The 23,302-nt window shown below is 56.6% G+C and overlaps 1 protein-coding gene across 2 annotated transcripts in view; it reads left to right on the forward strand.

Moving 5' to 3' along the window:
• The window catches only part of NOTCH1 (notch receptor 1), a 41,610-nt gene extending 19,945 nt beyond the window's left edge, over positions 1–21,665 (forward strand). Inside the window, exons 5-34 of one of the 2 annotated variants that reach the window (XM_061476820.1) lie at positions 2,083–2,205; positions 2,361–2,594; positions 2,730–2,885; positions 2,977–3,162; positions 3,596–3,709; positions 4,269–4,382; positions 5,389–5,622; positions 5,898–6,008; positions 6,746–6,938; positions 7,138–7,283; positions 7,578–7,691; positions 8,580–8,699; positions 8,818–8,970; positions 9,330–9,558; positions 9,717–9,918; positions 10,033–10,186; positions 10,422–10,606; positions 10,751–10,883; positions 11,156–11,413; positions 11,514–11,626; positions 12,164–12,735; positions 13,478–13,906; positions 14,702–14,850; positions 15,460–15,679; positions 16,028–16,118; positions 16,362–16,527; positions 17,242–17,537; positions 17,790–17,937; positions 18,048–18,145; positions 18,880–21,665. In XM_061476820.1, the coding sequence (XP_061332804.1) occupies positions 2,083–2,205; positions 2,361–2,594; positions 2,730–2,885; positions 2,977–3,162; positions 3,596–3,709; positions 4,269–4,382; positions 5,389–5,622; positions 5,898–6,008; positions 6,746–6,938; positions 7,138–7,283; positions 7,578–7,691; positions 8,580–8,699; positions 8,818–8,970; positions 9,330–9,558; positions 9,717–9,918; positions 10,033–10,186; positions 10,422–10,606; positions 10,751–10,883; positions 11,156–11,413; positions 11,514–11,626; positions 12,164–12,735; positions 13,478–13,906; positions 14,702–14,850; positions 15,460–15,679; positions 16,028–16,118; positions 16,362–16,527; positions 17,242–17,537; positions 17,790–17,937; positions 18,048–18,145; positions 18,880–20,355 (6,917 nt within the window). In that variant the 3' untranslated portion in view covers positions 20,356–21,665. The remainder of the gene's footprint in view (positions 1–2,082; positions 2,206–2,360; positions 2,595–2,729; positions 2,886–2,976; positions 3,163–3,595; positions 3,710–4,268; positions 4,383–5,388; positions 5,623–5,897; positions 6,009–6,745; positions 6,939–7,137; positions 7,284–7,577; positions 7,692–8,579; positions 8,700–8,817; positions 8,971–9,329; positions 9,559–9,716; positions 9,919–10,032; positions 10,187–10,421; positions 10,607–10,750; positions 10,884–11,155; positions 11,414–11,513; positions 11,627–12,163; positions 12,736–13,477; positions 13,907–14,701; positions 14,851–15,459; positions 15,680–16,027; positions 16,119–16,361; positions 16,528–17,241; positions 17,538–17,789; positions 17,938–18,047; positions 18,146–18,879) is intronic. The other variant, XM_061476821.1, reaches the window with a different exon arrangement.
• The last annotated feature ends 1,637 nt before the right edge of the window (positions 21,666–23,302 follow it).

The raw sequence follows: 23,302 nt of genomic DNA on the forward strand, positions 1-23,302 counted from the left end.
GGAAGGGAAGGGGCTGAGCGTGGCCCCACATCCCCAAAGCGCTGAAGAGTGAAGCAATGGAGGTTCCTGACGGGTGGGATGAGCAGCCCCATGCTCGGACCCTGCTGCGTTTGCCAGGGCACAAAGTTCTGTTTCTCACCCGAGCCAGCACGCTGGCTGGCTGAGGCTGAGGGGATGCATCCACTTTCTGCCTTGGAAGGAAGCTGTGGGCAGCGCAAAGCTGGTTGAGAGGCCTCTGGGATTGCTTTGATACCTAAAGGGGCCAATAAGAAAGCGGAAGAAGGGCTTTGGACAAGGGCCTGTAGGGACAGGCCAAGGGGAATGGCTTTAACCTGCCCGAGGGGAGGCTGAGATGAGCTCTTAGGCAGAAGCTCTTCCCTGTGAGGGTGCTGAGGCGCTGGCACAGGGTGACCGGGCGAGCAGTGCCAGGAAGGAAGCCGTCCCTTCCCGGATGAGCCGGTGCAGCCGGGAGCTGCCAGGGGCGATGCTCCACGGGAGCAGCTCCAAGCCCTGTCCCGGCAGAGCGGCGTTGCCGCAGGGATGAGCAGGCGGAGGGGCAGGAGGAGCGGCGCTGGCCCTGCCCTGCCGTTTGCTGGCGAGGCACTTTCCTTAGAGCAGCCCAAGCGCCGGGCACGTCGGGGTGAGGCACGGCCCTGGGGGCAGCCCTGCTGTGCACACCAAGTGCGGCTCCATGGGCTGCTTCCAGGACATTTGCACGCTGCACGAGCGGGTTCGGCTCCTGCGGGATGCTCCAGCGGGACTGGGGGGTCCCGCTGCCATCCGCGTGGCTCGCTGCAGGAGCTGCATCGGCTTGGGGCGCAGGCAGGAGGGACCATGGGGGCTGTTTCCCATGATAAGAGGATGATTGATAGGCTGGTATGCAGCGCAGCAGACCTGGAACAATGTCCCCTTTTCATTCCCGAGGAGGCCGGGCCGGGCTGAGTTTCTTCAAGTTAAACCAATCTCGGCTGTTTTATCATGCCATCGCTGTAGAATGTAACCCTGAGTTTAAAGTAATTGCAGTGCTAATTACTCATTCAGATGGTTCAAAATGAGTTAATCCTGGTATCTAGGACATTGCCAGTTATTGCTGTTCACTTGCAGCCCAGCTGCTTAAAAATTGAGGCACAAATCAACGTTATCTGCTTTGGATTCCTACCAGCCATCGTAAATAGGAGCAGCAACGTGAGGAGCTTCTGCTCCTCCTGTGATGGGGCAGAGGGAGCGGAAAACACGGCTCTTCGGAGCGAGTGAGGGGAAAAGCCCAGCTTGGCCAGGGTCTGGGGTCCCACAGAGGATGGGCCAGGGCACCAGTCCTTTCCCATGGAGGCAGGGGTGGCTTAGCAAGCAGCCAGGTCTGGACCTGCAAAACACCTCAGGGAGTTTGGGGAGCTGCAGATAGATGCCAGCACCACGCGGACCAGCCATGGGCTGACACTGCGTGCCAACCCTGGGCAGGATGATGGCTGGGGGCACTGGGGGTCTTGCGGTGAGTGCAGTTCTCAGCCCAGGTGCAGTTGGGTGCCTCGGCAGATGCCCTGCAAAGGGCCCGGCTGCGTCATTTCTGCTGCAGATGCCGTTGACATCGGGGTGGTTTCCATCGTGCTGCACCATCGGGTGGAGGCGATGACATAAACCTGAGCTCACGGAGCTCATGGCAGTGAATCGCCCGGGGGCAGCTGAGGCTCCTCACATGTGGAATTAAAAGCAGCGGTGCCACAAGCCTGTGTGGGAGCAGCCCTGGCTCATCCCGGTTGCTGCGGAGCTGGATCCTCCACTGCTCAGAGCGAGCGTCTGCGGAGCCGGGGGCTCTGGCAGGGGAGCCCCATCTGCTCTGCTCTGCCCAGGGAAGCCATTGCTGCCTGCCAGGCTCTGGTGATGGTGCCCTGGCAGGGAAAGCGGTGTGGCAGAACCAAGCCCCGGCAGAGGCAGGATGGGGCTGGGGGTGAAACCGAGCGGGTGGCTTCGAAGCTGAGCTGGGCGTGCCTGGTGCTCACGCAGCAGCCTGCCATCAGCACGGGCTACCAGGGAGCAGCGGGCAGTTGGTTGGTTGGCATCACGGCAGATGTGTCCTCTGCACAGGGTTCACGGGCCAGAACTGTGAGGAGAACATCAATGACTGTCCAGGCAACAACTGCAAGAACGGGGGTACCTGCGTGGACGGTGTCAACACCTACAACTGCCAGTGCCCGCCCGAGTGGACAGGTAACGGTGCCATCAGCACTGAGCGTGGCACGGGCTGGGCTGGGGACAGACCCTGTGCCAGGGGTTGCTGGGGACTGTGCTGGGAGAACCGTCCCCTTCACAGCGATGCTCACAGAGCCTGCCGGAGCCTCACGCCGGTGCCCTGTCCCCTGCAGGTCAGTACTGCACCGAGGACGTGGACGAGTGCCAGCTGATGCCCAACGCCTGCCAGAACGGGGGCACCTGCCACAACAACCACGGCGGCTACAACTGCGTCTGTGTCAACGGCTGGACGGGCGAGGACTGCAGCGAGAACATCGACGACTGCGCCATGGCCGCCTGCTTCCACGGGGCCACGTGCCACGACCGCGTCGCCTCCTTCTACTGCGAGTGCCCCCACGGCCGCACGGGTGAGGCCACGTCCTGTCCTGTCCCCTGCTCACGTGCAGGGTGCCCGCTCCCCGCGTGTCCCCTGGCTCCTACCTGAGGTTTTGGTGCCTGGTGACTTCTGCGCCCGTCCCCTTGACGCGCCTTTCGCTGCCCAGGTTTGCTGTGCCACCTCGATGACGCCTGCATCAGCAACCCCTGCAACGAGGGCTCCAACTGCGACACCAACCCCGTCAATGGCAAAGCCATCTGCACGTGTCCTTCGGGGTACATGGGCCCGGCCTGCAACCAGGACGTGGACGAGTGCTCGCTGGGTGAGCACCGGGTGGGAGGCAGAGATTGCGGATGGGGAAAGCACCGGTGCCACCGGGAGCGTGTCCTCTGAGCCACACCTCTGTGTTGCAGGAGCCAACCCTTGTGAGCACGCAGGGAAGTGCATCAATACCCAGGGGTCCTTCCAGTGCCAGTGCCTGCAGGGCTACTCGGGCCCTCGCTGTGAGATCGATGTCAACGAGTGCCTCTCCAACCCCTGCCAGAACGATGCCACCTGCCTGGACCAGATCGGGGAGTTCCAGTGCATCTGCATGCCCGGTGGGTGCACAGCCCATGGACCCCTGCCCCGGTGCTGGTGTGGGTGGCAGGAGGGCTCTGGGTACCCTGAGCTTCAGCTCAGTGTTGGTTTGGGTGAGGAGCCACGGGAGGTGCGTGTCTGGGGACAGCACCAAAAAGAAGCCTGGTAAAGACTGGGGGGTCTCCCACAGCAGTGTGGGGACAGGAGGTGAGAGCTGGGCACCATCTGCCCTGCTCTGATCTCCTCCTCTTCTGACCTTGCTGGCTTGGGTCAAGCCAAGAGCAGGGAGACCCAGGATGGACAACCATGAGGCAGGCTGCGCATCAGGGCCCACCACCTGTAGCACATCTTTGTAAAGATGAGGAACCAAATGCACCCTGGTGCAACCTGCCCATCCCGTGCACTGTGCTGGGCCCGTGCATGGTGCTGATGGTGCTCTTGGTCTCTCCACAGGTTACGAGGGGGTTTACTGTGAGATCAACACAGATGAGTGTGCCAGCAGCCCCTGCCTGCACAACGGCAACTGCCTCGACAAGATCAATGAGTTCCACTGCGAGTGCCCCACTGGTACGCGGCATCCGTCCCACTGCTATCACGGTGAAACAGAGCCAGGATGTGTCCCAGCTCCCAAAAATGGGCTCCTTCAACTTCAGAGCCCCATAAGATGGGGAGAAGGGGCTCAGCACCTCTTGGTGCTTCTGGTGGGGGTTCCCCCGTTGCGATGTGTGTGCAGGCGATGCTGCTCCAGGTCCAGCCCATGGGAGAGGGGCAGGAGGATTAAACCCCACGGCTTTGCACTTGAAAAGGCCCCTCTTTGGGAAGGAGGGCGGGGGGCCGGGGGGGGCCGCACCAGCCGCTTTGAATGCGGTGTCAAAGTCACGGGGTGGAGCGGAGAATGGGGAGACGGTTAATCTGTGAAAGGAGGTTTTGAAGTTCAGAGACTTTGCTGCTCTAGAGATGTAAATAAGATGCTCTCAATGGCTGGTCGCAGCCCCACATTCAGGGCCCCCAGCAGCCATCCCCATGGAAACCCGGCGCCCTGGCCGGGATGCGGGGGGCCCAGCGGCGGGGGGAGGCCGGTGGGTGCGGGCGCTGTGCAGGGACGTGACTTCTCCTTCCACACCAGGCTTCAACGGGCACCTCTGCCAGTTCGACATCGACGAGTGCGCCAGCACCCCCTGCAAGAACGGCGCCAAGTGCGTGGATGGCCCCAACACCTACAGCTGCGAATGCACTGAAGGTGAGGGGTCCCCGTGTCCCGGGGGGGGCTCTGGGGTCCCACACTGCTGGTCAGGAGCAAGCCCCATCGTGTCCCATAAAACCCCATTGTAGCAACAAGTGCCCACCTCCGTGGGGATGCCCCCAAAGGCCCTCACAGGGGGATGGTCCCCTCTGATGTGGCTCCGGGGGTTGGCAGAGCGAGCGGTGCCGGGCGTAAGGAGCCCGGTGCTCACGAGGTGTGGCCCTGCAGCAGCCGTCCCACCGTGCTCCCGCCATGCTCCCACCTCGGCGGCAGGCGGCGGCGAGGGGGAAGGCAGGAAGGAAGGAATAAAGCTGCCTCTATGGGGACGCAAGGTGCAGGGCCGCGGGGGCTCGCCGACCGAAACCCAAGGAGCGGTTGCACAGAATGATGACTTGAGCCCTGGTGGCAAACAGTGGCTCTTTTGTGGAGCAGCTCCCGCCAGAAATCTTCCAGCTGAATGGCCTCTAATTAGTGTCTTGCTAATGCCAAGCCCCGATGAAAAGCTGCTATGTGGGCTTGGCGGGGTCTAGTCAAAGCTGTACTTTGTCCTCGCCTCTCCACCCCCAAACCCGGCGGGGAGGGAGCCGGCCGGGAGAATAGGATCTGCCGGGGGGGTTATTATTCGGGGTGCCTGCGGCCGGCCCCCCCGTGCGCTCCGGGACGAGCTGCGGGCGAGCGCGGGGCCCCGCTCGTGAGCCGGGGCGGTTTAATGCAGGTCATTGTGCACCCCGGGACAAAGCCCCTGAGCCGGCTCTGAGCAGCGCTGCTGCCCCTGCTCCCCTGCCTGCGCCCTGCGCCGGGGGTCCTGGGGCTTGTGGTGGGGCGGGTGGGCAGGTCAGACCACCCCGGTACAGCCTCATCCGTGGCCGGGGTGGGAAGGGGTGTCCTGCATCCCCCATCCTCTCCTGCATCCCCTATCCTGCACCTCCCGTCCTCACCCCATATCCCACATCCTCACCTTGTATCTCCCATCCTCACCCCGCGTCCCTCCCGCTGCTGGCAGGTTTCTCAGGTGCTCACTGTGAGATTGACATTGATGAGTGCGACCCTGACCCGTGCCACTACGGGACCTGCAAGGATGGCATCGCCTCCTTCACCTGCCTGTGCCAGCCCGGCTACACGGGCCACCGCTGCGACATCAACATCAACGAGTGCCAGAGCCAGCCCTGCAAAAACGGGGGCACCTGCCAGGACAGGAACAACGCCTACAACTGCCTCTGCCTCAAAGGGACCACAGGTGAGCAGAGGGACCCCTGGGGCTCCATGCGGGTTGGCTGTGCCAGTGCAGCATCCCTGCCTCATCCCCGGGTGGGTTGGTTCTGGGGCATCCTTGGTGAGGGTGAGTTCTCCCAGTTTGGTGCCCAGCTCCTGCAGGACCTGGTCCCCATCTGGGAGCTGCTTATGGCAGAGGTGCTTTGCCGTGGAGCGGTGGCACCCATCGGTGCTGGTGGGCTTCGTTTCGCCTCATCAGTGGGTCTGGGGAGCCCCTAATGGCACCACTGTCCTCCCCAGGACCCAACTGCGAGATCAACCTGGATGACTGCGCCAGCAACCCCTGCGACTATGGCAAGTGCATCGACAAGATCAACGGCTACGAGTGCACCTGCGAGCTGGGCTACACAGGTAAGGGCAGGGCAGTGCAGCCACTGCAGCACCCCAGGGACATGGTGCAGATCCAGGGGAGCCTTGGGATGTCCCCTGTGCCCATGGCAGTGCCGGGATGCCCCATGCATTAGGGACGAGGTGCACTGGGGAGGGTTGATGCTGCCATCCCGCTTCCTACAGGGAGGTTTTTCACCCTCCAGCGCTCCTGCTTGCCCAGGAGGGTGACCCTGGCTCTGGCCGCAATCAAAGGGGTGTCTGGTGCCGGGAATCCGAGTCCCGCTGCGCCCACTCCCATGGGTATCAGGTTGCTGCCTTGTCCGACTGGTTTGTTTGATGGGAATGGCGGAGGGCTTTGATGGGAGCAGCCCCCGCCTCTCCCTGCTCCACGGCCCCTTCTGCTCCTGCCCGCCGGGAGCCGCAATAAAGCTGGGCTTTGTCAGCCGTGCCAGGTAGGGTTACAGGCTGAAACCAGCTCCCTTCATTATTCCCTCCTGGACCAAAGGAGCCCAGGGCACAGCCTCTTCCCAGTCACATTAATGGAGCCAGGCGGGCAGCGCAGGGGTGTGAAGTCACCCTGCCTGCAGGGCAGCCCGCTCCTACGCAGCCAGCACACGTGTGCCTGGAGATTGGAGCCTCCAGCAGCCGTTCCCGGTGGCTGGAAGGGGCCCTGCCCAGTGGATACCCCCAGGATGCAGTGTGTGTCCACCGTGCCATGCATCCTGCGGGCTAACGCTTCCTCACACCCCCTTTCCCAGGGCGCATGTGCAACATCAACATCGATGAGTGCTCCAGCAACCCCTGCCACAACGGGGGCACGTGCAAGGATGGCATCAACGGCTTCACCTGCCTCTGCCCTGAGGGCTTCCACGACCCCAAGTGCCTGTCCGAAGTGAATGAGTGCAACAGCAACCCCTGCATCCATGGGAAATGCCACGACGGGCTGAACGGGTATGCTGGAGGGATGGGGACCAAAGGGCCACCAGCAAAGCCAGGGGCAGGGTGTGCGGCCGCGCTCTGCTCTAGTGCTGAGGGATGTTCCCCTGCAGGGGCCCGATGAGGAGCCAGGTTTGCTGGGTGGGTGCTGGCTGCTGTAGCAGGGCCAGGCCAGACCAGATCCTGTGGTTTATGCCCCAAATTTCCCCCAAAGCTACAGGTGTGACTGTGACCCAGGCTGGAGCGGCACAAACTGCGACATCAACAACAACGAGTGCGAGTCCAACCCCTGCATGAACGGCGGCACCTGCAAGGACATGACCAGCGGCTACATCTGCACATGCAGGGAGGGCTTCAGCGGTAAGGGTGCAGCCAGGGGCACTGCTGAGGCTGGGCTGGAGCTGGGGGTGGGTATCCCCATGCTGCTGGATGGGCTGGAGGATGGTGGAGACCCCAGGTCTGGTTGGGAGATGTGGCAGTGCATGGGGACCTTCAGCAGGGTTTGGGTGCCCAGGGCTGGAGCTGAGAGCAGGAGGCTCTCCCAGGGTGATGGGTGGGCTGTTGCCATTGTCACCATGGCCCCACTGTACCCTCAGCCCTCTCCCAGCAGCACACCTGCATCACAGCCGCTTCTATCTGTGTTCCTTAATGCAGGACCCAACTGCCAGACCAATATCAACGAATGTGCCTCCAACCCCTGCCTCAACCAGGGCACGTGCATCGACGATGTCGCCGGGTACACCTGCAACTGCCTCCTGCCCTACACAGGTGAGGGGGAGCTCCCTGTGCCCCAGGCCCTCACTGTGGGGCTGCTGCTTGGTGTGTGACAGCAAATCAGTCCCTTTTGCATGTGCAATGGGGCTGCCCACGGCTGCAGCTCCATCTGCCTGTGCCAGGGTGCAGCTGGAGGAAATCTGGAGGAGCGCTGGGAAGCAGCCAGCCAGAGCTTCCTCCCTCCTCATCCTCTTCCTCCTCCTCCTCCTGGAGGGCACCAAGCAGTGCTTTGGTTGCAGTGGCACTGGGGCAGTGGCACCGGGTGGTTGCCCCACTCACACCGAGCTGCCCGGGGGGGCCCGTGCTGCTGCCGGCCCCATTCTCTGCCGTGATGCTCAGGCTGGAAGAGGCGAGCAGGGGCCGAGGGGCCGGGGGATTCTGCTGAGCCAATTCCTGTTTGCCGGCCTCCCGCTTCCGCTCGCGCACAGCGGCAGCCGGAGCACAATTGCAGGAAGCTGTGAGCTGTTTCCTGCCCTCGGCAGTGGCCATAGAAACCCCTGGGGGGACGGGGACGGGGAAGGCTCTGGAAAATAGCAAAGGCCAGTTGGGGAGATATTGGCTGACAGGGAAGATAAGGGTTCGGAGGGAACGTGTCCCTTGGCTGGATGTAAACAGGAAAAGCAGCTGAGAGGGATGGGGGGGGAGCGCAAAGGGGGGAAAGACACCCGAGCAGCACTTCCCTGCCAAAGGAAGTGTGCAGCACTGTAACGCAGCCCAGATTACCAGGGCTGAAGGATTCATGGGGGGCTGGTGTCATGGGGGACCGGGAATGGAGGAGAAGGCCCCAGCTGGGTGGTTCCAGAGCCTGCCCCAGGCAGGGCACAGGGGTGGTGGGGTCTTGGAGGGAGTCTCATTGGGTGCTTGTGGCTTGTGCCCGTGCAGGAGCCACCTGCGAGGATGTGCTGGCCCCCTGCGCTGGCAGCCCCTGCAAGAACGGCGGCGAGTGCCAGGAGTCGGAGGACTACAAGAGCTTCTCCTGTAGCTGCCCCCCTGGCTGGCAAGGTAGGGGCATGGCCTCTTCGTTGACTGGTGCAAGCAGTGCCCGAGACAGCATCATCGTCCCTGGGGCTTTCACCGGCCCCTCCAGCCCTCACGGTCCCTGTCCCGCTGTGTCCCACAGGTCAGACCTGCGAGATCGACATCAATGAGTGTGTGAAGAGCCCCTGCCGCAACGGGGCCACGTGCCAGAACACCAACGGGAGCTACCGCTGCGCCTGCAGGACCGGCTTCACCGGCCGCAACTGCGACACGGACATCGACGACTGCAAGTCCAGTAAGAGCAGGGGCTGGTCATGGACCACGCTCAGCCTGGCCCCAGTGTCCATCCTGGGGTGAGCCCTGGCCGTGCTGCAAGCGCTGGTGGGGTTTTAGGGCCACCTCAAGCACGTCCCATTGAGCCGCATCAGTCCAGGGCCAGGTGGGAGCTGGCAGGAAGGAGGCTTGGGGGGAAGAGTGATGTTCAGGCAGTGAGCAAGTGTGTCCCATGTGCCTGCTCCCCCCGTGGGGCTGGTCCAGCCTGGTTCGTGGGCTCTGTCCCATCCCCCCACATGGCCAGGGATGCGTGTGGGGACAGTGCTGTGGGGCAGCTCCCAGGACCCCTTTCACTTTCACATGCATGTCCCTCCTCCCCAGACCCGTGCCGCAACGGCGGCTCCTGCTCCGATGGCATCGGCACGTTCTTCTGCGAGTGCCTGGCTGGGTTCCGTGGGCCCAAGTGCGAGGAGGACATCAACGAGTGCGCCAGCAACCCCTGCAAGAACGGTGCCAACTGCACCGACTGCGTCAACAGCTACACCTGCACGTGTCCCTCCGGCTTCAGCGGCATCCACTGCGAGAACAACACCCCTGACTGCACCGAGAGGTACGGCCGGGGCAGCTCCTGCCGGGCACTGCCTTTGTCAGGCTGCAGCAAGGGGCTGAGGTCCCTGCGCTGCCCCATAGCGCTGGGCCAGTGCGTGGGGCTTTGGTGTGGAGCAGGACCAGCGGTGGCTCACTGGGATGTGGTGTGTGTGTTCCCAGCTCCTGCTTCAATGGCGGGACCTGTGTGGATGGCATCAACACCTTCACCTGCGTGTGCCTGCCCGGCTTCACGGGCAGCTACTGCGAGCATGACATCAACGAGTGTGACTCCAAGCCGTGCCTGAACGGGGGCACGTGCCAGGACAGCTACGGGACGTACAAGTGCACTTGTCCCCAGGGATACACCGGGCTCAACTGCCAGGTAGAGCCATGATGTCCATCCATGCACGCTGGCTGTGGGGGGGTCACTGCAGCCTCCACTCCTGCAGAAGCCCTGCTGGGTCCTGAGCCCCATCTCTTGCTCTGCTCCCCCCAGAACCTGGTGCGTTGGTGCGATTCCTCTCCCTGCAAAAACGGAGGCAAGTGCTGGCAGACCAACAACCTGTACCGCTGCGAGTGCAACAGCGGGTGGACAGGGCTCTACTGCGACGTCCCCAGCGTGTCCTGCGAGGTGGCTGCCAAGCAGCAAGGTAAGTCCCTCACAGGGCCAGGCCTGGGGTTCTCGGGTGCCCCCCATGCTGGACTCTGAGCAGGAACAGGCTCAGTTCCCTTGGTGGGGATCTTTGCGCAACCGAAGTGATCTCAAGGGTTGCTGTAACGTGCGCCCCTGAGGCTGCAGTCCCTGGTGGGATGCGCAGTGCTCGGGACATGGCCCCATGGTGTGTGGCTGTCACCTAGGTCCCCACGTCTCTGCTCTCCCTGCAGGTATCGACGTAGCGCATCTCTGCAGGAACTCGGGGCTCTGCGTGGACACCGGCAACACTCACTTCTGCCGCTGCCAGGCCGGCTACACTGGCAGCTACTGCGAGGAGCAGGTCGATGAGTGCTCCCCCAACCCGTGCCAGAACGGAGCCACCTGCACGGACTACCTGGGAGGCTACTCCTGCGAGGTGGGTGCCACGGCGGGCAGAGACCCACACGGAGATGCTGTTGGGCTGCGCAAGGGGTTTGGTGTCCCCTTAGAGGCTGTGCTCCCGCAGCCACGTGGGAATTGAGGGAACCTCTCTAATAGCTCCCCTCTTCCCTCCTTGTAGTGTGTGGCTGGTTATCATGGAGTTAACTGCTCAGAGGAGATCAATGAGTGCTTGTCCCACCCGTGCCAGAATGGAGGAACCTGCATCGATCTCATCAATACCTACAAGTGCTCCTGCCCCAGAGGAACTCAAGGTAAATTAACTCCCCAGGCTGGGGCATTAGTGGGTTGAGTGCAGATATCCTCGGTATCTGCTCATTAGCTGCTCGGGCTGCCGTGGTAGGGGTTTGTGCTTGCTGCGGGCTTAGCCATCAAGGCCACGCAAGCTTGGGCAAGGGCTGCGCGGTTCCTCCTGCCATTGACTTGGTCAGGATCAGCCCCTTCGCAGGGAGGGTTCACAAAAGGGACCACCGGGCACCCCGATACTGTTTGATGAGCTGTGTGGGTTGTTCCCCCGTTTCTCTAGGGGTGCACTGTGAGATCAATGTGGATGACTGCAGCCCTTTCTTTGATCCTGTCACCCTGGGGCCCAAGTGCTTTAACAATGGCAAGTGCACGGATCGGGTAGGTGGCTACAGCTGCATCTGCCCCCCTGGCTTTGTAGGGGAGCGCTGCGAGGGAGACGTCAACGAGTGCCTGTCCAACCCCTGCGATGCCCGCGGCACCCAGAACTGCGTGCAGCGGGTCAATGACTACAAATGCGAGTGCCGGCCCGGCTACGCAGGTGAGCACCACGTCCTCCCCGTGCCCAGCGCCCAGCCTGCAGCCACCCCAAGCATCCCGCACGCCTTCCTCTGCTCCTCTCACACTGCTCTCCCTCACAGGCCGTCGCTGCGACACCGTGGTGGATGGTTGTAAAGGCAAACCCTGCAGGAACGGTGGAACGTGCGCTGTTGCCAGCAACACCGGCCGTGGCTTCATCTGCAAGTGCCCCCCGGTAGGTACCCGCTCCTCTCCAGCTCCCAGCATGGGATGTTTCACTTGCAAGTCAGCCCCTGGCACTGAGGGGCTGTTAAGGGTCCAGTTTAGCTCCTGAGGCTTCCCCAGTGGGGATAGCCTGGGGTAAGCGTGGAGGGGAAGATGCTTTGCTGTGGTGTTCGCCAGAGGGAGGTGTATCCGTATGTGCATACCCTCCTCACTTGCAGGGAGACTGGGTTAGGGTCACGGAGAAGGAGGTGCCTCAGCCCTGCAGGTAGGATGCTCTGCAGAACAGTCTTGCCTGGTTGACAGTTATTTGTGCCATATAAAGGTGGAGCAGGCAGCTATGCAGAATTGCTGCCTTTGTGTTGAGGGGAATGCTCTAACAGGCCTTACATTCTAGATTATCCTTGCCCATCACTAGTTTCAGAGGACAAGTCAGAGCCATGCCCTGATTCACTGGGCTCGTGCCGAGTTTCCCAGAGCACACACGTGTTGGGCTGCTCACAGGACAGCATCAGTGATCCTGCCTCCCTCCTTGCTCTCACCTCCCCAGGGATTCGTGGGTGCCACCTGTGAGAACGACTCCCGCACGTGCGGGAACCTGCACTGCCTGAACGGCGGCACCTGCATCTCCATCCACAAGAGCTCCAAGTGCATGTGCGCGCCGGCCTTCACCGGCCCCGAGTGCCAGTACCCGGCCAGCAGCCCCTGCACCTCCAACCCCTGCTACAACGGTGGCACCTGCGAGTTCTTCAGCGATGCCTCCCCCTTCTACCGCTGCAACTGCCCCGCCAACTTCAACGGCCTCAACTGCCACATCCTCGACTTCGATTTCCAAGGCGGGATCGGGCAGGACATCATCCCCCCCAAAATCGAGGAGAAGTGTGAGATCGCCGTGTGCGCAGGGTACGCCGGCAACAAGATCTGCGATGGGAAATGCAACAACCATGCCTGTGGCTGGGATGGGGGCGACTGCTCCCTCAACTTCAACGACCCCTGGAAGAACTGCTCGCAGTCCCTGCAGTGCTGGAAGTACTTCAACGATGGCAAGTGTGACTCCCAGTGCAACAACGCTGGCTGTCTGTACGATGGGTTTGACTGCCAGAAATATGAAGGGCAGTGCAAGTAAGTGACGTGCTCCTCAATCCTCCTGTTTAAAGCCATCTCTGCTGGTTGTCTGGGGGTATTTTCTGGTTACATAGAACAGGGTTGGAAAGGACCTGAAGATCATCTCCTGAGTGCAGACTTGTTCACCCTCTGTGCTCTGTCCTGCTGCCTGTGGGGTTGCAACTCAAGCAACCACACTCCCCTGTGGTCTTACTGAGTTTATATACTTGGAAGCTCTCTGGGTTTAGCTCATTCCAGATGGCTTCCCTGTCCTTGCCTGTATCATGCCATAGATGTGAGCTCTTCAGCTCACAGTAGTAGCGCAGTGAGTTTCAGCGTAGGGAGACCCCAGATGGAAGAGCAGCCAGAAACCATGATGATGTTAACATCCAGGCATTCACCAAACATTGTCTTTGGCAACAGCAGGAACTTAATCCCAGATTCCTGGACCAGCTCTGGTCTGAACAACGATTGTGTGTCCCCATGTCTTCTGTGAGTCACAGCCATTTGTCCCTTTTTCTGGCATCTAAACTGAAACTTACAACTTAACAGCTGCTGTCTTTCACCTGCAGAGCTGAACACCTCACGGCACTGCAGGGAACAGTTGTCCTCAATGAAAACTGGCTTAGTGTATCAGGATGAAGAATATTTACACACAAGAGAGGTCTTTGTGGACCACCTCTTATTTTCTCAGCAGATGGGTGATATGTGCAGTGCTTGGTCTAATTCACACTTCTGCCTTTCTTTGTCTCCCACCCAGCCCTCTCTATGATCAGTACTGCAAAGATCACTTCTCAGATGGTCACTGTGACCAGGGCTGCAATAACTTTGAGTGTGAATGGGATGGTCTGGACTGTGCAAACAACATGCCAGAGAAGCTCGCTGATGGCACGCTGGTGGTGGTGGTCCTCATCACTCCCGAGAACCTGAAGAACAACTCCTTCAACTTCCTGCGGGAGCTGAGCCGCGTCCTGCACACCAACGTGGTCTTCAAGAAGAACCCCAAAGGGGAGTACATGATCTTCCCATACTATGGCAATGAGGAGGAGCTCAAAAAGCATTACATCAAGAGGTCAACAGAGGACTGGTCAGATATGTCTAGTGCTGTCATCAACAAAGTAAAGAGCAGCCTGTACTCCAGGGCTGGCAGAAGGCAGAAGAGAGAGCTCGATCAGATGGACATCAGAGGGTAAGGGGGACCAGTGGGTTCCTTTTTCACCGAGCAGCATTTGTTTTCTGTGTTGATAATAGTAACACGCTATAAAGGGAAGGATGTAGGTCAGATAATTGTATTTAGATGTTGCTTTCTGTGTGAATAGAAACCGGATTTTGCTCTCATGTGGGAAAATCGAGCGATGGTTCAGGAATCCCTGATACAATGCTGCGCCGACTCTCACGATTGAAGGAGCCCTGTGTATTGTTGGGAGCCAGGGCCGGGCTGGGTGGGACCTGGAAGCAGAGGTTGGCCTGACCGCCTGTCTGACTTCAGGAAGTCATTAAGTTAAGCCTCAGTTTCTCCCTGGGAAATGCTTTCTAGAGCTTTGTTGTAAAGCTCAATTACTGCAAACTGTGTTTGGAGGTCTTTGGTATAAACATACAGATCTAACCTTCTCCCTCTCTGTAGGCTCAATCAAAAGCCACTGAAAGCAAAGGAGTTAGAGCAGTGAAACTGATGTGGAAAGATCTGAAGGCTCTCAAACAGCATTTTTTAAGCTGCTGTAGCATCTGGGTACTTTTAAAATGTTGTGAAGCAGAGAATCCCTTCCACTCCTGTAGATAAGGAGTTTGATTTCATAGCACTCATTGAGGCAAATCCAATAGACCGAGAGCATGGGGAGCTGCAGGGCTTGAGCCACAGGGAAGCGAGGAGATGGGTTCCCACCTTCTACTTCCCACTGATGGTGGGTTAAAGAGGGGAGACGGGGCTCACTGTCTGCACAGTGTGGTCATTGCTGCGTGTCTCTCATTGACTCTCCTCACACAGATCCATCGTCTACCTGGAAATCGATAACCGCCAATGCATCCAGTCATCTTCCCAGTGCTTCCAGAGTGCCACGGATGTGGCGGCATTCCTGGGGGCCTTGGCCTCCCTTGGCAACCTGAACATACCCTACAAAATAGAAGCTGTTAAAAGTAAGCATGTCCGGTCAGCTGGGGAGGAGAGCCAGCCCAAACTGCCCTGCCTCACCCGTGTTTGGCTGTCAGCTGCCTGTGTTTGACCTGGGTTTAACCACCTTGTTGTTTTGGGGTCTTTTTCTTTAAGTCTGTTCTTCAAAAAATTGCAAAACCAGTTAAATTTTTTTTGCTCATTCCAGGTTTATTTCAAAATCATTATCACTATAAAAGTTATAGAAAAAAAAGCAAAGAAATCCCAACCAGCTCCGATCAATCAGTGACACGCAAGGAGTTGAAGTTTGTATCTCGAAAATCCCCCCTAAATCCTTTTGTCTTAACAGCTCAATGCGAGCGCAGTGATTTGAAGTTCACTAATCCTGTTCCTTAAAGGAGAAAAAAGTGAAGCTGTCTCCTGGTGCAGCCTGGCTTGTGCAGCCGAGAATTTGCCGATGGTTTGCAATTCTGATTAATAGCGTATAAAATGACCTTATCTGGGGGGGGGGGGGGGCTGATTTAGACCAGACTTAGGTACCTCTATTAACTAATTTTCCCTTCATTTCCACTCGGTCACTGGTTTGCTATGCAGCTTAATGTCTCAGCATCTCTTTGTGCCCCACTGTTTTGTAGGTGAAACAGCCGAGCCCACGAAGAACTCCCAGCTGTATCCTATGTACGTGGTGGCGGTGGCTGTGCTGGTCTTGCTTGCTTTCATCGGGGTGGGAGTACTGGTGTCTCGTAAGCGGCGCAGGGAGCATGGGCAGCTCTGGTTCCCTGAAGGCTTCAAAGTGACAGAGTCGAGCAAGAAGAAGCGACGGGAACCACTTGGGGAGGATTCTGTTGGACTGAAGTGAGTAATTTGCTTGCTAACCCATTAAAACACAGTGCAGCGGGGCTGCTCGGGGCTCTTCTGAACGAGCACAGGGGAGTTTTGTTCTTTAGGGCATCAAACTGGTGTGGTGGGGAGGAGAAAAATCAGGTTTCTGAAAGTTCTGCATGGGGAAAAGAGTGTTCCCACCTGGAGGAGGTTTTTGAATGCTCCGTGGTCCAATTGCGCTCAGTAAAATATTACAGGAGGGAAACCTCCTGGAAATTCCCTTCTTGATTCTTCTCAGCTTGTGCATGCCGATGAACAGAGCCCATCACAGAGCACTGCCTGCAGAGGAGCTCATTTTTTTGTCCGTTTTCCTTTTTAAAGGCCCCTCAAAAATGCTTCAGATGGCACGCTGATGGATGACAACCAAAATGAGTGGGGTGATGAGGAGACCTTGGACACCAAGAAGTTCAGGGTAAGCTCACTGCCACATCCCCTTTCTGTGCTGCAAGTAGTCACTGGCTGGGTTTTGCCATGGAAGGAGCATGGTGCTGTGGAAAGCAGCAGAGCAGAGGGACTCTCAGGGGCCCGGTCTGTGTGTGTGTGGCTGCTGCCGGCTCCTTCGCAACCTATGTGTGACAAACACCTTTGGGACTGACAGAGCTTCCCCCTCCTCGTGTGCTCTGCTCTGTGCTCACTTCCTGCTGTCATTCCTCAGTTCGAGGAGCAAGCGATGCTGCCCGACACGGACGACCAGACGGACCACAGGCAGTGGACCCAGCAGCACCTGGATGCTGCGGACCTGCGCATCTCCTCCATGGCACCTACTCCACCGCAGGGGGAGATCGATGCGGACTGCATGGACGTCAACGTCAGAGGTCCTGGTAAGGTGACTCCTTTCCCTTCTGTGCTGCTTGGCAGGGAAGCTGAAATCCTTTCTTACCTATTGCTGATGAGCAGTCCCAGACAGCCTGACTTCTATCACTAGGACTGAGTTGCTGACAGTCCTTCTACATTGCATGGCTTCTGTTGTGTGTGATCCAGTGATGGACCTTGTGACATTTCACTTTCCATGAGATCTCTTGTTTAATCACTGAGATGGAAATTAAGAGAATACATAAGAAGTGCCTATTAAATCATCCAGTTTATCTCTCTGCCACTCCTAGATTCCTCTCCTCCCACCAAACTGCATGTTTCACAATTCAGGTTTTTAACTACATCAATAGCTCATAGGCTTTTATATTATTACAAACATTTGGTCTTCTCCACATCTGTGAAACTGTGCTCTGAAATAGTGAAAATATCTAAGGCTGTGCTGTACCATGCTCATGTTTGCTTTGAGCAATCTCCCGTATAAATTGCACCTTACATGTTGGAGTGTGCAAGCTCCAACAGATGAAATAGGAAAAGCAGCGAGCAGTGAGTTACCACTAAGGAATTTCAGATCTGTATCAGAGGGAGGATATTCATGTTTGATGTTTAGAACCAGTCAGGAACTCATCTGGATGCACCCCTGAGAATAAGCATCTATTGCAGACAGAGCATCTTGCTGATGGGGTAAAAAGCCTTTATTCACCGAGTTCCCCTGCGCTTTTCAGATGGTTTCACCCCGCTCATGATCGCCTCGTGCAGCGGAGGAGGGCTGGAGACGGGCAATAGCGAAGAGGAGGACGATGCTCCCGCCGTCATCTCGGACTTCATTTACCAAGGCGCCAGCCTGCACAACCAGACTGACCGCACCGGGGAGACGGCGCTTCACCTGGCTGCCCGGTACTCCCGCTCGGACGCTGCCAAGCGCCTGCTGGAAGCCAGCGCCGATGCCAACATCCAGGATAACATGGGCAGGACCCCCCTGCACGCCGCCGTCTCTGCCGATGCCCAGGGAGTCTTCCAGGTAAACGATGCTTCCACCTCTTGTCGGGGTCTAGTGGGGAAGGTGCTGGTGCGCACTGAGTCAGTCCCACACTGAGCGAATCACTGGGTCTCCAGCAAGGTGCGGGTGAAAGTCTTGAGGACTGGAGGCCCTGTGGTCTCAGGGCAGGGCACTGAGTGTGAGCGGCCACTGGAGGGATCAGCCCCATGGAAAGGGTGCCGCAGGTCCTGACTCTGTCCCTGTTAACACGTGTGATTCTGGCTCTTGTGGCAGATCCTGATAAGGAACAGGGCAACTGACCTCGATGCCCGAATGCATGACGGGACCACTCCTCTGATCCTGGCCGCTCGCTTGGCTGTGGAGGGCATGCTGGATGATCTCATCAACTGCCATGCAGACGTCAATGCCGTGGATGATCTAGGTACTGCGGGCATCTAAAACAGGCTTCCTCAGAGGCGGGAGGAGAGAACTGCTTGCTGTTACTCTTACTCTTCACTAATGAGTGCTGTATTTCGTGATCTTCCTCTGTAGGCAAGTCAGCACTGCACTGGGCAGCTGCTGTGAATAATGTGGAAGCTGCAGTAGTCCTCCTGAAGAATGGTGCCAATAAGGATATGCAGAACAATAAGGTAGGGGTCTCCTGGGCTGACCTAGGCAAGGAAAGAACCATTGGGGAAGTCTGTTAAATGGTAATCTTTTGCCTAAAATATAACACTGTCACTGAGACTGATTTGATTGTTCTGATGTGAATGAAGCTATTGGATTATATAGAATCATAGAATCATGGAATGGTTTAAATTGGAAGGGACCTTAAAGCTTATCCAGCTCCAACCCCTGACACGGGCAGGGACACCTTCCACTAGAGCAGGGTGCTCCAAGCCCCTGAGTCCAACCTGGCCTTGAACACTGCCAGGGATGGGGCAGCGACAGCTTTTCTGGGTACCATGTGCCAGTGCCTCAGCACCATCAAAGCAGCATGTGGGATTTGGTCCTACATGTGGGTGATGTCGAGGGGCCATGCAGTGCTTGGTGAGCAGTATAACAGTGTTCTTGTGGCTATCTCCTTGCATGTTCTGGGTCATTATATTTGTATATATTATATCTGTGTATATATATATATATACAGATATATACATATACATATATATTATATCTGTATATATTATTATCTGTAGAGTCTGATAATCAGTATAAGGACATGGCTCAGCAAGGTTAGGAAGAAGCAGCAGCAGAACCTCACTGGAGGAGAGGTGGTAGTGACCATCTCTGCCACCCAACCACATGGTGGTGGTGCGGAGCGCAGCACAGTGTTAGCCAGTAGAACCTGTGAACTTACACCTAACCGTCTTTGCTGGGTTTCCAGGAGGAGACCCCACTGTTCCTCGCAGCCAGGGAAGGGAGCTACGAAACCGCCAAGGTCCTGCTGGACCATTTTGCCAACCGGGACATCACGGACCACATGGACCGGCTCCCGCGGGACATCGCGCAGGAGCGCATGCACCACGACATCGTGAGGCTGCTGGATGAGTACAACCTGGTGCGGAGCCCACCGCTGCACAACGGCCCTTTGGGAGCACCCACACTGTCCCCACCGCTCTGCTCCCCCAACGGCTACATCAGCAACCTGAAGCCTGCCGTGCAAGGCAAGAAGGCCAGGAAGCCGAGTACCAAGGGCCTGAGCTGCAATGGCAAGGATGCCAAAGACCTCAAAGCCCGGAGGAAAAAGTCGCAAGATGGCAAAGGGTGTCTGCTGGACAATGCCAGTGTGTTGTCTCCAGTGGACTCCCTGGAGTCGCCCCATGGGTACCTGTCGGATGTCGCCTCTCCTCCGCTGATGACCTCCCCGTTTCAGCAGTCCCCTTCCATGCCTCTGAACCATCTGCCAGGCATGCCTGATGCCCACCTGAGCATCAATCACCTCAACATGGCGGGGAAGCAGGATATGGCCATGGGAAGCTCCAGCAGGATGGGCTTCGATGCGGTGCCGCCGCGCCTCTCCCACCTCCCGGTCTCCAGCCCCAGCACCGTGATGAGCAATGCCCCGATGAGCTTCTCTGTTGGCGGGGCCTCCGGGCTGAACGGGCAGTGTGACTGGCTCACCCGGCTGCAGAACGGCATGGTCCAGAACCAGTACAACCCCATGCGAGGCAACATGCAAGCCGGGGCGCACCAGCAGACGCAGAACCTGCAGCACGGCATGATGACCTCCCTGCACAACGGCTTGCCCACCACAAGCTTGTCGCAGATGATGAGCTACCAGGCCATGCCCAGCACCCGCCTGGCTTCCCAGCCCCACCTGATGCAGAGCCAGCAGCTCCAGCAGATGCAGCAGCAACAGCTCCAGCAGCAAAACCTGCAGCCGCAGCAGCAGGCGCAGCAGCAGCCGGCACAGCAGCCGGCGCCGCAGCCAGCGCCGCAGCAGCACCACAACCCCAGCTCCAACGCGAGCGGCCACATGGGCCAGAATTTCCTTGGTACGGAGCTGAGCCAGCCCGACATGCAGCCGGTGAGCAGCAGCACCATGGCGGTGCACACCATCCTGCCGCAGGAGTCCCAGATGCTGCCCACCTCTCTGCCGTCCTCCCTCGCCCAGCCCATGACCACCACGCAGTTTCTAACCCCACCTTCCCAGCACAGTTATTCCTCCCCCTTGGACAACACCCCCAGCCACCAGCTCCAGGTGCCTGACCACCCTTTCCTAACGCCGTCTCCGGAGTCTCCGGACCAGTGGTCCAGCTCGTCTCCTCACTCCAATGTGTCCGACTGGTCCGAGGGCATCTCCAGCCCTCCCACGAGTATGCAGTCACAGATGGGACACATCCCCGAAGCCTTCAAGTGAAAGGCAGTGATTCAGAGACGCTGGCGCGCAGGGGGAGGTCGAAGCTCGAGGGAGCCCTTTTTTCAAAGGACATTGGATGCTTTTATCAAAGGATCCTTTTTTAAATATGTTTTTATAAAAAAAAAAAAAAGCGAAAAGACAAATTAATTCCTTTTTTTTTTTAGTATTTATTTATGTACTTTTTATTTGACATGAAAACACTGCCTTTTTATTTATATGTTCTATTGTTAAGAACTCAATGTGGGACACCAGTTGTGTTTCAAGGGATCGAACAATTAGGGTTTTATAGGACGTTCTCTTTGGTTTCGGGGGTTCGTTGTGTTTGGTTTCAGAGGAAATGTCTATGTAAAGCTATCAGCGGCGATTTGTGATTCTGAAATGCCATTAATTTATTGTTTGTGAACTCGGAAAGAGGTGAAAAAGGGGAAGGAAAAATTAACTAAAACCACCGCTTCTTAGGGGGGAAAAATTAAGTACGGAGGGATTCTTGGAATGTACTTTAAAATGGTTCCTTTGCTGTTATATGAGAGGACATTTTATGGTACCAGTCACGAACCTTTGTTTAAATTTCAGTATTATATAGTTGTACATTTGCCTTGATAATAGAAATTTTTGTTCTCTCTTGTTTTTATATATATATATAAAAATATATATATTTAAATGATTTTTATGAGCTAACAGAAAACATAAATCGGGATTACAGACCTGTCAGAACAGGTCCTAAGCTAAAACACCCCAACGAACCACAAAACACGAATACTGTCCCCCACCACAAAAGAAAGAGTATTTGCCAAACCTTTCAGAGAGCAAGCCCATAACCGTGGAGTTCATACACAAAGGAGACTTAATTTCACTTTGAGTATCTTTACTGTTGTTTAGTTCTTGTGTTTGCATTCAAGTAACTGTTTAAGACATAAATGCCATTATGAACTTGTAACGCACGTCCTTATTTTAAGGATGGCCTGCCTGTTTTAAGGAAGGTTTGTCTGTCGGTGCAGACAGCCTGAGTGAGGTTACACAGCATCGCAGCCCTGCCACCGCCAGTGATGCCCGAGCCCGGCTCCCCTGGCAGTGCCATCGCTGGGGGCCCGGTGGGAAGCGCTGCTGGCGTCGGTGGGATGCTGGCCTGGTTCAACAGGAGGGCGAAGGAGAGCACAGCCGAGCCTGTGCCGTGAAACGTTGACATTTTGTTCTTGTTAGTCTGGAGTGATGCATCTCTTTTATATTGGTGTGCACTCTTCCTGTGTATCATGTAAAATATAGTATAAGCCTGTGGCAGATTTAATGTTTGTAAATACGTTGTTTTTTTTTTTAAAGAAAAGGTGGATTTTGTTTCAAAAATCTAAATGAACGAGTCTTAAATATATCCTAAATATATCGCCTTAGAGAGGTGTTGGAATATCACTCACTCGGGTGCAAAGGCAAGCAGACACCCTAAGACTAGATATGTGTATGGGACAGGCAAATAGAGAGCAGAGAATCAAGAAAACCTAAGGAAAGGGTTCCTTTCCCTCGTTCCTCTTTAGAACACCAAATAAAATGGATATTTCTCAAGGCACAGCGCCTTGCCAAGCACTCATCTTAGTGAACATTTCAGACCATTGTTATTGTGACATGCCTAATATGAGTGATACAAACATCCCGTGGTGTTGAATCTTCCTATGTTTTATAAACTAGAGTGTAGTTTAAGAAAAGATATCTTCTGTAATAAAGTTATCTACATGCAAAGTTGTAGTTTGCAAAAATGATGTATTTTTTTTGGTTAACTGATTTGCAATAAATGATGCTTCTGGGCATCTAGATTTTACTAAAACTGGAACTTGGTGGTTTTGTTGTGGATGGGTTGAAATCTGGGCTCGATACCCACTGTCTCCCACGCCTGCAGGGCCGCACCTTCCCAACAGCTTGTTCCCTGGGTTAAAGCTCAGAGCAGGGCTCTGGACCATGAAACTCTCCTTGACTTGTGCAAAACTCCCATCAATGTCAGAGGTCTGGTTTGAGCAAGCACGAGAGGCTCTGCTTTACCTGTGCTGTGGATGCTCTGATGTCCTCCAGGCCTCTGCCATTAGGTCAGGATCTAATGGGTAATCATTGAATCAAAGGGGTAAGCACTGAAAAGTTGTCACTTGCGCATGTTCACCTGTGTTCCACCACCTTAAAACTGCTTTCTGATCAGGTTTTTAGGGGCATTCTCTGGCTGATGACACAGCCAAAGATAAAAATGGCCATGTGCTTCTAATTAAATAGTGCCCATGGAAACAGCCTGCTATGAGGGGTGTTAAGAGTTATGTTCAGTGCTTCCTTCTTCACACATGGGGCTGGGCATATGGCTGGGCTCTCAGAGGTGCTGGTTGCACAGGTAGGAACTGGGGAGCCATCCGAAGGGCACCAGCACCGTGGGAAGGTCTCACTAACACCACTCCAGGCACAAACACCACACAAACGTTTGCTGTCCTTGTTGCACTCAAGGTTTTCAAGGTAATTTGATTCTTTCTTTTCCCCACAGGGGCTCTCTAGGCCAAATGCAGCTGCAAAGTCCCCAGATAACTGGATATAAATAGCCAAGCCGTGGACCTCCTCATGGTAACTCCTGGAATGCTGGTATTTTCCACTCCATGGCTGGGGAAGGAGCAGGCATGTGCGAGCATGTACCCGGTGTCCAGCCCTGGATGGATGTGGGGCTGTCAGACACGTGCTGGTCAGAAGCTGGTGCTGCAGCAGCGGCATTCCATGTGCCATCCAGCAGCAGCAAAACGGTGCCTTTAAAGGCAAACTCCACGGAAAGGGGGATTTCAACTGAGCACAAATCCCTCTTCCCCCTGCAAAATGTGGCTGAGCATCAGTGTACCCCAAGGGACACCCTGGGGGTGGTTTCCTGAGACATGCTCTTCCCCGCGGTTGTGTCCGCTGCATCCCATCTGGGCTACGCTAGATGGAGTGTGCCTGC

Source organism: Pezoporus flaviventris, unplaced genomic scaffold, assembly GCF_033815535.1.
Source record: "Pezoporus flaviventris isolate CSIRO_AGI_PZ_B2104156 unplaced genomic scaffold, CSIRO_AGI_Pfla_v1 ptg000097l, whole genome shotgun sequence".
Lineage (NCBI taxonomy): Eukaryota > Metazoa > Chordata > Aves > Psittaciformes > Psittacidae > Pezoporus > Pezoporus flaviventris.